The following is a 12631-nucleotide window of genomic DNA, read 5'->3' as shown; positions in this document are numbered from 1 at the left end:
CAAAAGTCATGTTATAGATTGTGGAAGCTTCGATTGTAAACCTTAGCCGCTTATGTATCTTCAAGCTGATATTTGTATCTGTTACACATCATGTTCCATCGTTTACAGTGACAAATCAAAGTTGTGTTTTTTAATTGAATTTTCATAATAATAGACCCATAAACGGCTGCTGTGGCCGAGTCGATAGAGGCAGTGGAATTTGAAACAACGAGGCTTAGCATTCTGAAGGTTCGTGGTTCAATACCCACCGGGTCATAGTAAGGTATGTTTTCATCCAAGAGGGTTTCCCATCAAGGGCGGCGGAACCGGGGGGGGCACAGGGGGCACGTGCCCCCCCACTTTTCCTCAGGTTAAAAGTGTGCCCTTTTTTCTACATAAAAATTGAGGTGTCTCAAGTTAGCAAGAGGCCAGGGAACCAGAATGAACACTCGGGAAGGGCCGTTTCCGGCCATCTGAGGGGTTTGTAAAACCAAAAATTTCTTGTACACTCCGCGCCAACCGATGGTGGCGCTCCGCTCAGATAGTCGTGAATAAAATTTGCAAATCCTGGCTACCCCCCTAACTTTTAGTGAATTTCTGTGAGTCAAACTCAAAGCTATTTCGAATGGAAAATATTTGTTAACATATTAACAAGAAATAAACTCTAATTCGGAAGATTCCTACATTAGCAACTAGCATGATTTCACCTCATTTTGTCTCAAAAGAAAACTTGTTCCTTGTTTCCCAATTTGCACATTGGATATTGCAGTGCTAGTATGCATATTTTCCTTGAAGGGGGGTTGATGGAGTGATGTGTATACGCAAATAAGATAATACAATAAGAGTTATAAAGGGTACTAAATATAAGGCTGCATCAGTCCAATCGAATTCCTGCAAAGTGCCCTTTGATGTCGGTGCCCCCCCAGATTGAAAGTGCTTCCGCCGCCCTTGTTTCCCATCTGAAGTGACTCTCTAAATTGAAAGATTCCAAGTTTGAGTTAAAATGTTGAAGCCACAGATTTGAGGTTGTAAGGGTAGCCCTATCCAATTTTATGTAAATATATGACTCAGAATCACACAAAGTTTTGAAATAAACTACTGAAAGGCAGTTCCAGTCAGCATGCATCTCTTTAAAGATTACGTAGCCTATTTGGTTCCTAATATAATCTGACCTCTTGCAACTTTTAGCTTATCCTGTAACTATCCATATTTTGATAGCAGTGCAGGCCTGCAGCCAGGAGGTCTGTGTTGGAGGGGCACTAACAATTTAGGGAGGGGCCCTGTACATTGTGACGGTGAGATAAGGCGAGGAGGGGTGGCATGACTACAGCACTGTAGCAGTGTTGAAATGACCAAGGTTCCAAACAATAAAATACAAAACAATAGAATGATCTTAAAGGGAAGAAAATTAAGAGAATATCGTTGTCGGTTACCTTTTTTATTCATAGTAGAGTTGTCAAATTCAGTCAGGAAGAGAAAGAAAGGTAAATCACCAGCCCCTATAAACCTCTCGAAAGATCACATAGTTTGGTTTGTAATAAACTCTTGTAACATCCTGCCCCCCTAGCAGTGTAGCAATAATTACCAATGATTCCAAAATATACATTCAAAATAATCCCTTCAGAAAAAGCATTGTAATATGAGTTACCAGAGATGAATAGAAAAAGGATGCTAATCAGTGCAATTTTGATTCATTGTAGACCTGTCATATTCTGTGAGGGAAGAACGGGTTTGTCGAATGTTTAACGGCTTGCCAGTTCTTTCGTTTCATTATTAGGCCTGAATTGATTTGGAACTAGAACAACTTTGTTGACTTAACCGATATATTATGCCTGATTACAAACAAGATCTGTCTATCAATGTGAGATCCATTTTTTATGGCATTGTACACTTAGCCTTTCCTATACAAACTACTTTTTTCAACCTATGAAAAGTGCCACAGTAAAATGAGAAAGTTATAAAATTCTGCAGTTGCTCTGTGAACCTTACTTCAACTTACTTTTATTAACTGTGTCATTTCATACACTAACATATAACTTTGTAGACAAATTCCCAGAAGGTTAAGTTGAAAAATCTGGGAATAAGTATTTTACTTATTAATAATTTGGTTGTCATGTCATGAAAACTTGAATCCATGGTCTTGTTTCTTGACAGCATTCTGCTTTCATCAGCACAATCCTTTTTATTACTATTATTATTACTATTATTATTAAATAATTTACAGGTTGTCCAGAAAGCTATATACATTCATAAATAATCTGGTTGTGAGAGTAACTTGAACAGATAGATTTGTCTCTCCACAGCATCAACCTAATTGGCAAGACTGGTGCTAGGCTGACTAAATCCCTTTACAGTGAAAGTAGTGTCTGTTTTTATGAGTCAAATCTGGAACAAATCCTGATTGCAACATTTCAAATCCAGCAGATGTAACAATTTCTGTAATTTTCTCCACACCACACATTGCTCCTAGACCGACACCACCGGCTCCTAGTGATAGGGGTAAGCATGACAACAAACTAGCAGCATACACATTAACAGTTTCAGGTATCCCATGTTTGTGATCTTTCTTAGCCGAGTGACCACGGCTATCCATTATGGAGAGCAGTCCGCCTGGTCCAAGGATCCTCTTTATCTCAGCCAAACATGTCATCGGATGAGCCAGATCATGCAATACATTATTCATGAAGGCATATTGGAAATGCCCTGACCAGTCATCTGGTAATTTGGAGATATCAGCCACTAAAAAGTTGCAGTTTTTCAGACTTTCTTCCTCGGCTTGTCTTTTGGCTCCTTGGCAATTTACTTCTAGATAGTCTACACCATGAAATGTACTCTTGGGAAATGCCCTAGCTAATGCACAGGTTGATGCACCCTTCCCACAGCCTAGATCAATGACTGTTATGCCAGATTCTGTGAAAACAACACATACAATAAAACAATAAGAAGGAAGGTATACCCATTGTTATAACTTTACAGTTTAATGTGTACAAAAAATATTAGTATCAATCTTAACTTTGGAAAGGTTACTGTGACAGTGCATGAAGGCATGGGAACAGAAGGCGTGGGGGGGGGGGGCATTATAGTAAAACAAGAAAATGAAAAAGAAACCAAATTTGTATTATTAACATTTTCCAAGTTTTCAACAATAACACAGTGCTATAGTACACACTTCATTACTTTTAAAAGTTGATCTCAAAATTTGTTACAAAGAAATTAGAACTAAACAAAACTCCTTTTGTTATGTAACGAAATAAATTAAAAGTATAAACAGTTTTCCAAGTTTTAACTGTCATGTGCAACACTGTAAGGCCAGTTCCCTAGCAATCTAATAATATACAAAAGCTAATTTACATGCAATGGCACAACACAAGGTTCTTACTATAACCAATCAGAACATAAAATCACAGCTTTTGAACCATATCATTACAAAATCCAAGTCTTACTGTTTTGCCTTTTACATCTTTTAATATACTGTGAAAATATGAAATGTTAAGTGTTTTTCTCACCCCATGCACATAATTGATTAAGATGTTTACCAGTATGGTTAGGGCTAAGAAAACTATGATTCACTTGATAATTACCCAGTTGATTCTTCAGTTCTGGAAGTAAAGTAATGAAACTGTTTACAAGATGGTTCTTCATCCAATGATCACCAAACTTGGTGGTGTGTTCAAATCTGCTTGGATAATCATCATACGAGGTTCCTGGCAATGAAGATAAATCACAGCTCTTGAAAATTTCCAAAAATATCTATAACACATTTATGAGAAAAACAAATATTCAAATGTATTGCCTTGGTGATGTCACAATAGGTTCTGCAAGTGTTGTTAGAATTTTCCAGTGGCTATATGTCATGACAACAGCTTCAAACTCTCTGACAACTTGAAATGTACATAACCTATTTCAGTAAACATTGCACATGAAACTTCATTAATCTTTGATTGCTATATCATTTTTACCAAACATTTACCGAATACACCTATCAAAATGAGCTGACAGCACCTTAGTTAATCAAATTATAGATACTCTCCTGTCGCTGTTTTCATTCATATATCCATATAAATTATAATGAATGAAAGAATCCATGATTCTGGTCAAGTGTGAGTCTGATAACCTGTTAATTAAGACATTAAATTTCATACATGCCTATGTAGAAATTTTGCAACGTAGATATTTTCAAAGTAATTTCATATGAAACATTTGAACTTGCATTTACATGGACTTAGTAAACATGGACAATTCTTGAAATTCAACACAAAAAGGCTGCTTTTATGACTTCATTTCAATTATCAATGCAAAACCCCCGTATTTATCGTTTTTATTATGGAGCATTAATTTTCCAATAATAAACAGTGTAATACAATATTAGCATATCCATATGGATCATACAATTCAAAACTAATAATACCTGCTGGTCCTTCTGTCGGAAAACTTGCTTTAACCTTTTCAAATCCATCCTTGGTGAGGTTGACCAGAAAACTCGCCGTATGAGACTTGTTGCAGGATCCGCCTTTTGTCAGGTAAGGCACTCGATTGGCTTGTACGAAAAACTTGTCGCCAGTGGGATCAATGCTGACAATCTTGGCAGAAACCATGGCACCCAGCCATTCACGTACATACCTGTATACCAGGTAATGGTAAGTTTAATACTTGCAGTGTCACAGGAAGTGAGGATAAAGAGCCATTTGTTGCTCTTATCAATGATAGATAACTCTGTCATAGGTTTTGTATTTCATTTTGATGCCCTCTTGGACAACATTCATATGAGACTAGTGTAGCATACAAGATCACTGCCATTCTTCCAAAATTATCAGCATCATGGCTTATTGTGTGAGACTAAGAAATTGAGTAAATGCAGAGTTTTAGAAAAAAAAGGGGCACTTTTCAACCTATATATAGTCTAAGACTTTTTATCTCTTGTTTTGTTGACTAAACTTCTTTTTTACTCATTGGAGTTGTGTAACATTGGAATAGAGAACAAACCAACTTGATAATCTGGACCAACAAAACCATTAGCTAATTACAACATGCTTAATTGATAACTTCAGCATATAGTCACCTTTCTTTCATTCCCGCGGCAGCTGCTATCTCCTCACTACTTTTTGGCTCTGATAGCTCGGCCATCACATCAAACAGACCAAGATCATACCCCATAGCAATCATCACGCTTGCAAAGCCGTGCTGAATAATTTCTTCTATCTGTGGACCAAAATCTCCACTCAGATCGGTTTCACCTTTTGATGCCATCTGGAATAAACAAAATCAAAGTTTTGTAATGGCAGTGAGTACAATATGTCTCAAGTGTGGGTTATAAGTATGTGTAAAAAGTCGGACTTGGAAAAATGCATTCTCTGCTGCACAAATCTTACAGTTGAAGAATTCCGGAAATTAAAACAGGTATAGCATAGGCATGATTTGCATAGCAAGAAGCAACCTCACTGACCCTGGTGTAGCAGTAGAAATGGTCCCAAATGGAGAGTCCACATTCACACATGGCAAGCTCTAACCAAAGCATGATTTGGAATTTGTAAAAGGGTGTGAAGACTCGCGCAAAAAGAAACGTCTAATGCCGGTTATCTGACCTAGTTTCGAATGAGGTGTAACAGAACTGTTAGACACCACCATCGATCGCAGAAAATACATGTACACAGCTTGCTACCATCGGTAATTAGACACTTGTGTATAGTCATGTACATACAGTTGCGGTCAATACCCACAGCACTGTGTACAAACAAAACAGCGATGGACATCTCAGGTCCAGCTAAAGATAACAAGGTATCACGTTTCATTACTGTACTGTCTGCATTTTGTAGCGACACGAACAAAACATCACTTGCAAGCAACGGAAAGTTAACTTTTTCAGATGGCCGCACGCGGTTTGCGGCGAGTCTTCAATGCCTTTAAAGTATTTTGGCAACCAGATATGGTACAGGTATCTCAGCCTTTCTCTGTTGAGGACATGGTTTCGTTTGATCCCATGTTTGTGGTTATAGGGAGAGAAATTTACTGCGGCCCGAAAGATCAATTCCAAGCTCATCTCTGCCCTAAACTAAGCCTACTGTAGGCTATTAATGCTATCATGCCTAGCCTGAGACCAATACATCTATTGGGCCTAACTTACATTGACCTGAGATACCTTCCTGAGTTCCCCGCCCAGCTTACCTTTTGTGAATTATTGAATTGACAAAATTGTTGCAGAATTGCATAGAGATACACTAGACCCAACAACCTACGCAACAAGTAAAACAAATACTGTTTAAGCTTGAACATGAAAATAAATTCCCCGTACTACAGACTACAGAGGCTCTCAAGGAATACGATATGTTCAATTTGTTTCATAATATAACATTGAATAACATGTGCGAAATTACCATAAGCGATATGGTAAATAAATTTGACATATTGTGTTTGAAGCTCCAAGGTTATGAGCACCTGTATGGACATCGAACAGCAAGTCAACGGACTGCGGGCGAAACCTCTTCGGGCCAACGGCGGGCCTAACAGTAATTCGAGGCTCGCCCGCAGTCGAATACTGAACGTTTTGTCGGTGGTTATGCAGAACTTTCTGAACAGTGATAGATTCCTTTCCACATAATACTATAAACAAACATAGGCTACATCATATATGTAAATTATCCTTATACATCTGGTATACGCAGATTTCGTACCCACCACCGATATTAATGATGGGCATAGCCTGAGGCCAATATACATATTCGGCCTAAATTAATATGGCCTGCGATAGCTATTTAAGTTATTCAGCCTACCTTCTAAGCTTAGTGAAGACTCTCGCACAAAGAAACGTCTGATGCATGCCGATAATCTGACACAGTTTCGAATGAGGTGTAACAGAAGTGTTAAACACCACCATTGATCCCAGAAAATACACACACAGCTAGCTTGCTACCGTCAGTAATTAGACACTAGCCCTTTGTATACTATTTTCCTGTCATATCATTGTCCCTTATTTACACATTGTAATTACTTAAAATCTGTTCATTTTTGTCAATAGGGACCCAAGTATTGACAGATAGGTGTTGAAATGAGGTTTTAATTTTTATAATTTTTTTTTATAATTAAGCTAATTAGATATGCAAATGAGGTTATGATACAAACAATGTACTTTTTTTGCCCATTTGAAATTATTTTGATGAAATTTGCTGGACTTTTGATAGTTTGATGAGTTCAAGACATGTTATTTCATAAGTAAAATATAATTTGATGTTTGAATGTGAGGAATATGACTGGCTTTCCCCCCTCCAAACAAACAAATGTATTCTGTAATACAATGGTAGCCACGCGTAACGGTAAGTCTATATATACCAATTGCGCTACATACACAATACATGGTACATACAGTGTGCAACTATGCTGCTTACCGTATCAGAATTTCATCGTCAGAATCTTCTTCTCCAACGGCTGGATGGACAAATTGCCCATAAAAAGAAGGTCTAACGCCTCTTAGAAGTATTTAGCCATGATAATATGTGCTAAATAGTTACCGTTTCAATTACGTGAGTGATTGCATTGACCCTAACGACGCTAAGCATATCAACTGTGGTTGACCGAAATTCTATACCGTAGAAATGCTCGAGTTGAATTGCTAGGGATTACTCACAAAGTGAAGGCGCTATTGCTAAATCGTTTTTATGTAGACAGGCGTTTCAGTGTGGCGCTTCTGGAGAGCTAAAAATCTACTCTGTAGGGTGAGGCATTCTGGAGAAAAAATTCCGGAAATCTGACAGTGTTTTGGCCTAAACTTAGACCAAAAAATGTCATTTTTGACATATTTTCCCCAATTATAGACTCCTGATTTGATTCCTTGTATGTATTAGCTGGTTGTATAAGATATGGTCAGTTGACTTGACATTTTTCACTGTTCTCCACATTTTTTTGAAAAAAAAGTCAAAACGACCGGTTTTTTTAATGTAAACAAATCTTTGAAGACAATAAAAAAAAAAGGTCCATGTGACCCCCTCGGAAAAAGGTTGTTTATTGATGCAGGCTGTCTTACGTGCAAAATAAAGCTATAGGAAGCTCCCTAGTGTATTCCTATCTCGAGTAATGATTTTCTAAACACATGGGGTTTTGAATGTTCGAATGTGTACAGTCAGGCTATTAAGCGCTAGTGTACAGTTAATACATGCAGCTACGGTCAATACCCACAACACAGTGTACATAGCAGCGATGGACATTTCAGCAAGGGAGTTGTTATAGAACTCCCTGATCTCAGGTCCAGATAAAAGATAACATTAAGATATTACGTTTCATTACTGTTTGCATTTTGCAAGCGACAAGAAGAAAACTTCACTTGCATGCAACGGAAAGTTAACTTTTTTTTCAGAGGGCGGTCCGCGGTTTGGGTCGAGTCTTCAATGTGTTACTTAATTGCAGAGGGGTGCAGCGGACCCCACAAGCTGTGCAAGAAATAAACTAATGTTGAAACTGAGAATATATGTACATATCGTGATCTTGGCTATACAGACGCTCTCACAATATACGATATGGTTAATTCCCCCAGTGAAAAATGTGGAGGGGCGGAAGTATTATTCCGCCCCCCCCCCCCGCTTCCAAGTCAGAAAACCCCTTTTTCATTTCCAAATGAGAAAAAAAATCTCATTTGGAGCACCAAATTGCATCTAAGGCCTGGTGAAAATACAAAATTAAGTTTACAAAATGGAGTGGGTGTTGAAGTGTGCTATATTGCACCAAATTGCATCTGAGGCTACCTGGAAATGCAAAAAAATTCCAAAGGAAGGGGGACACCCCCTCCCCTTAGACCCCTCCCCCAGGCCGGCCATCAGTCTTCAGCCCCCCCCCCCCACTCAAAAGTACCTTCCTACGCCACTGATACGAATTATAAATACTGAAGGCAGTGTGAATTTTTGGTACATAATTAGGTATATTGTGGTTGTAGTGTCATGGTTGAGAGCACCTGTGTGGGTCACCCACCATAACGAATACAAAGGCGTCTGCCTGGTGAACTAGAAATCTGCATAAAGGTGCAGCAATAGCTATCTTACTTTTGAAGCGAAGGATCACTTTTGCCAAGTTTTAAAGTCATCCTTGGTCTCTACACACCAAACGTCACAACCAAAGCATAATATATCTCGCAACTATACAGTAGCCTACAGTATTATGTGCTCATAAGGTTATCACTAAGATCAAAGGGATGGGAAGGGGATAAATTGTGCTACCGCTACACTCTAAAGGTTGTCCAAATTATTATTAATATTTTAAGTGCGGGGGGGGGGGTGATCCAACGTCTTCCGAAGGTCCAAAGACTGTTTGTTCAGTAGTTACTCGGAGATAAAGAATACTTTGAATAATGGAGGATTTGGATCTTCTCCATGTGTGTACAAAAGTTCAGTTTATTACCTAATGCAAATTAATTGCAGACAAATGTTGGGTTGACGAGATACGATAAGCTGTCAATTAAACATTTTGCAGAAAATTGTTCAATTGCTCAGTTTAAGCAAATGAGCAATCCAACATTTTTTCTGATTTTTGATAAGATATTATCTTGTTATCTAAACAATTTACTGAAAAATGTCAGCTTATGGGGCAAACTTTTCTTATGATGATGGCACTTTTAAGCTTCCGTATTTCCAGGCCAGTAACAAACTCAGTATTAGATTGATAGCACTGCGCAACAGGTTTGATAAAAGGTCGAGGAGATGGCAGTCCGCACAACAGACCGATCAAAACGATATGAAAACGTTGAATTCCTTGGCGAGGGACAAGTATGCATCCTCCATATGACATTTTTTCTTGTGAATCAGTTGTTACTGGAATGGCCTTTGCACCATTTAACATTAAACAACAAAAATGTCAGATTATATGACAGGTGTAAGGACTAGACCTCTTCCTTGTGTAGTAGTAGTTTTGCGAAATACACTTCTGCTCGTATTGTACTGTAATTTGTAAAGTGTAATGCTGTGCAAACGATAGGCCTTGGCTATGTGCGCGACACTCAGAGTAGCCTAGCCTATTATCTAAAAACTGATTCTAGGGTTTAGATATTCAATACGTTGACAGATATAACAGCTCCAACATCTGTCCCAGCATTGTGGTGATTGCTACATGCTTAGCCAGTGTCACAGCTCCTAACAGTAACACTAACATGCAGGGCATAAATAGCCTACACAGTACTGCATTTGTCTGAACAGTGATGCAGTCCCTAGGCCCAGACTAATTTCAAGGCCAGTTGCATTGATTGAGACCAAGGCTTTGCATAGTAACAGACAAAGGAAAGTAGCATCAAAATGTATGTGTGCTGAGCATTCAGCAACAACTAGTCTCAGTCCTAGTAGAGGTAGCATGGTGGGCTCATAATTGACGCATTTAAGGATTTGATCAACGATGTCTATCAAGGAAAAATCCAAATCACTCAACTGCATGTGTTTTTCATATGTGTGGTTCCTCAGAAATGTAATGATTTCAAAATATTTATTGTTCTGTGCATATGTAACGTACAATTGAGCAGAACTTGACCACACAATGTCTGTCCTGTCAAGTTCTTTCATACTTTCAGGGCTAAACTGACACATTCCTCGATATATAAGCTAACTGTAACCTTTGTGTAAGTTTACATCAATTGACTCTGGATGCTGTTTGCTATGCTGTGAGCCTGCTGTATCGTTGCCAGTAATATTTGAAGGTGCGTCAATTATGAAGCCTTTACTATATATACGAGGGTGTCTCTCATTGTTAAAGGCTAGGGTATGTGGAACCGAAAGGATTCCAATTGGGGTTTAGGGACAGAGCCTTGAAGCCCCTAGTAGCTGCAACATATTCAGATATTTCATATCATCTTGTGGTGATGTTCAAAGACATCAATACATGTCACAAAAAAGTTATGTCTGAGAGAATTCTAAGTTACTCTGAAATTTAGAATGTTTTTTTTTTTTTAATGAGTTTCCTTCCCAATCCCACCCAATTCATATGCCATTGATTCTTTGTTCAAATAGTTCAACACACATTTAAGTGGGGATGCTAAAAGTTATTGTTTGGCCTAAAGTTTTTCTAACGAGGGAATAGCAGACATAAGAGTCTGCAACAACAGGCATTGGTTTGTGTCTGTTTTTATTTTGTTCTCTCTTGTGTTGTCAGTCTTACATTCATGGGTAAAATATGTTGAGTTGACACTGACTTTGCATTGATTTGAGACAGACCTCTGATTTACATCGAGGGGAAGGGGAGGAGGGGATCCCAGATCGTAACCAGGAATTAATATCCCTGCTTGTAATTTCTAATTCAACCCTGTAATGTGAGATGTGGCTGTAAATTTAGAATTTTATCACTGCACAAATAAATTCTGAAAGCAATGGTTCTTAATTGTTACCCTTGTTTGCTTCCACAGATGGAACAAGTACAATGATGATTATTTACCAAATTTTGAAGATGTATAAAAAACAATCAATCTGATATATATACAGGTAGTGTGTAGCCTTTTTGTGTGTGTTTTAAGAAGGTTTACCACACCATTGAATCCCAGAGTTGTTCAACTAGTCAGTATAAAACTAGATATCATTTGGCCAAATTGGATAAATAAAAAGCAAATTTGTGATATCTGGTCACATGAGACAATTCAAAACGTCTAGATTTGCTCAAAGAGAAAGTCTATGGGAAACCATTACGAGTTCAACCTAGCTAGCTCGCCTGGTTTATACTTGGGGAAAAATAGATTTTCCAGGTACACATGATCTACAGAGTAACCAAAGCTCTTTTGTGAAAGTTAGTTGCTGCTGCTACTGCTTCATTAGCAGATCACGTGACACCTGGAAAATCACCATTTTTTCCGTGGTTAAGCCAACCGAGGGCTACCCACGTTGAATTGTAATAACAGATAGCATAAACTTTCCACCTTTTTAGCTGACTAAAAGTGGTTGGTTTAAGTCACCCCAAGGGATATAGTGGGATGATCAGAATATCATCTTATCGTCTTATTGTGCCAAAGTAGGCAAATTCAGAGCAGAGTGTTCTTAGCATAATTGTTATCTTGGTCATATCTGAATTCACTTGCAAATTTGATCTTTAATTTGCAATATATCTTTTTCCTCTCCTAAAACAGTTTGCAACAGTTTACAAAGCGAGAGACTTGCAAAACAGTGGCAAGATAGTTGCGGTTAAGAAGGTATGTGTGAACGTCTTGTAGCTTTGTAAATTTGTATTATTTATGCGAAAAGAATGGGGGTTTTAAATACATTGTTCTGATAGTGTACACAACATGAAAGAACTTAGGAAAAGTTGCTTTTAATTAAAAAAGTTATCTGATGTGAAAGCTACTGTATTCAATCAATGACTAGAAGGTGATATTAAAGTGCCTCTGTATTGAAGCAATTTATGTGACTTCAATTTTTAGCACCATTTGTTAGATATATCCCATAGCAACTGAGTTCAATGTCTTGACTAATATAAATATCAAAAGAGATTGATGGGGGGGGGGGGGCAGGGGAGTCATGTCCACTTTGCTTAAATTGAAAGTTGGTCAATGCTAATAACAACAAAATGTCTGGGTAGAATGGAATACTGTAGTAATTGTTTGATTATTAATTATGGATTTATTTTGGTCAATTGCAATTTTGTTTTAGTGTATAATCATTTTAAGACTTGCAAAATATCTGTAGTGGGCAATGAACATATTAAACTT

At 37.9% G+C, this 12631-nt stretch overlaps 2 protein-coding genes across 3 annotated transcripts in view; one reads left to right on the top strand and one right to left on the bottom strand.

Moving 5' to 3' along the window:
- Positions 1-1401: 1401 nt before the first annotated feature.
- LOC139978472 (S-adenosylmethionine-dependent methyltransferase Rv2258c-like) lies at positions 1402-7695 on the bottom strand. The gene is made up of 5 exons (XM_071988734.1): positions 7359-7695; positions 5039-5226; positions 4388-4599; positions 3561-3683; positions 1402-2889 (listed from the first exon to the last, which is right to left on the bottom strand). Exons 2-5 carry the CDS (start codon positions 5224-5226, stop codon positions 2318-2320), a joined length of 1095 nt encoding a protein of 364 aa, XP_071844835.1. The 5' UTR covers positions 7359-7695; the 3' UTR covers positions 1402-2317.
- Positions 7696-9612: 1917 nt separating this feature from the next.
- LOC139978773 (cyclin-dependent kinase 7-like) overlaps positions 9613-12631 on the top strand; it is a 45610-nt gene continuing 42591 nt past the window's right edge. For both annotated transcript variants that reach the window (XM_071989261.1, XM_071989263.1), the window contains exons 1-2: positions 9613-9722; positions 12053-12115. In XM_071989261.1, the coding sequence (XP_071845362.1) occupies positions 9657-9722; positions 12053-12115 (129 nt within the window). In that variant the 5' untranslated portion in view covers positions 9613-9656. The remainder of the gene's footprint in view (positions 9723-12052; positions 12116-12631) is intronic.

This window comes from Apostichopus japonicus, chromosome 13 (genome assembly GCF_037975245.1).
Source record: "Apostichopus japonicus isolate 1M-3 chromosome 13, ASM3797524v1, whole genome shotgun sequence".
In the NCBI taxonomy this organism is placed as follows: domain Eukaryota; kingdom Metazoa; phylum Echinodermata; class Holothuroidea; order Aspidochirotida; family Stichopodidae; genus Apostichopus; species Apostichopus japonicus.
The sequence above is the reverse complement of the archived record's forward strand: the minus strand, read 5'-3'. Positions and strand labels throughout refer to the sequence as shown.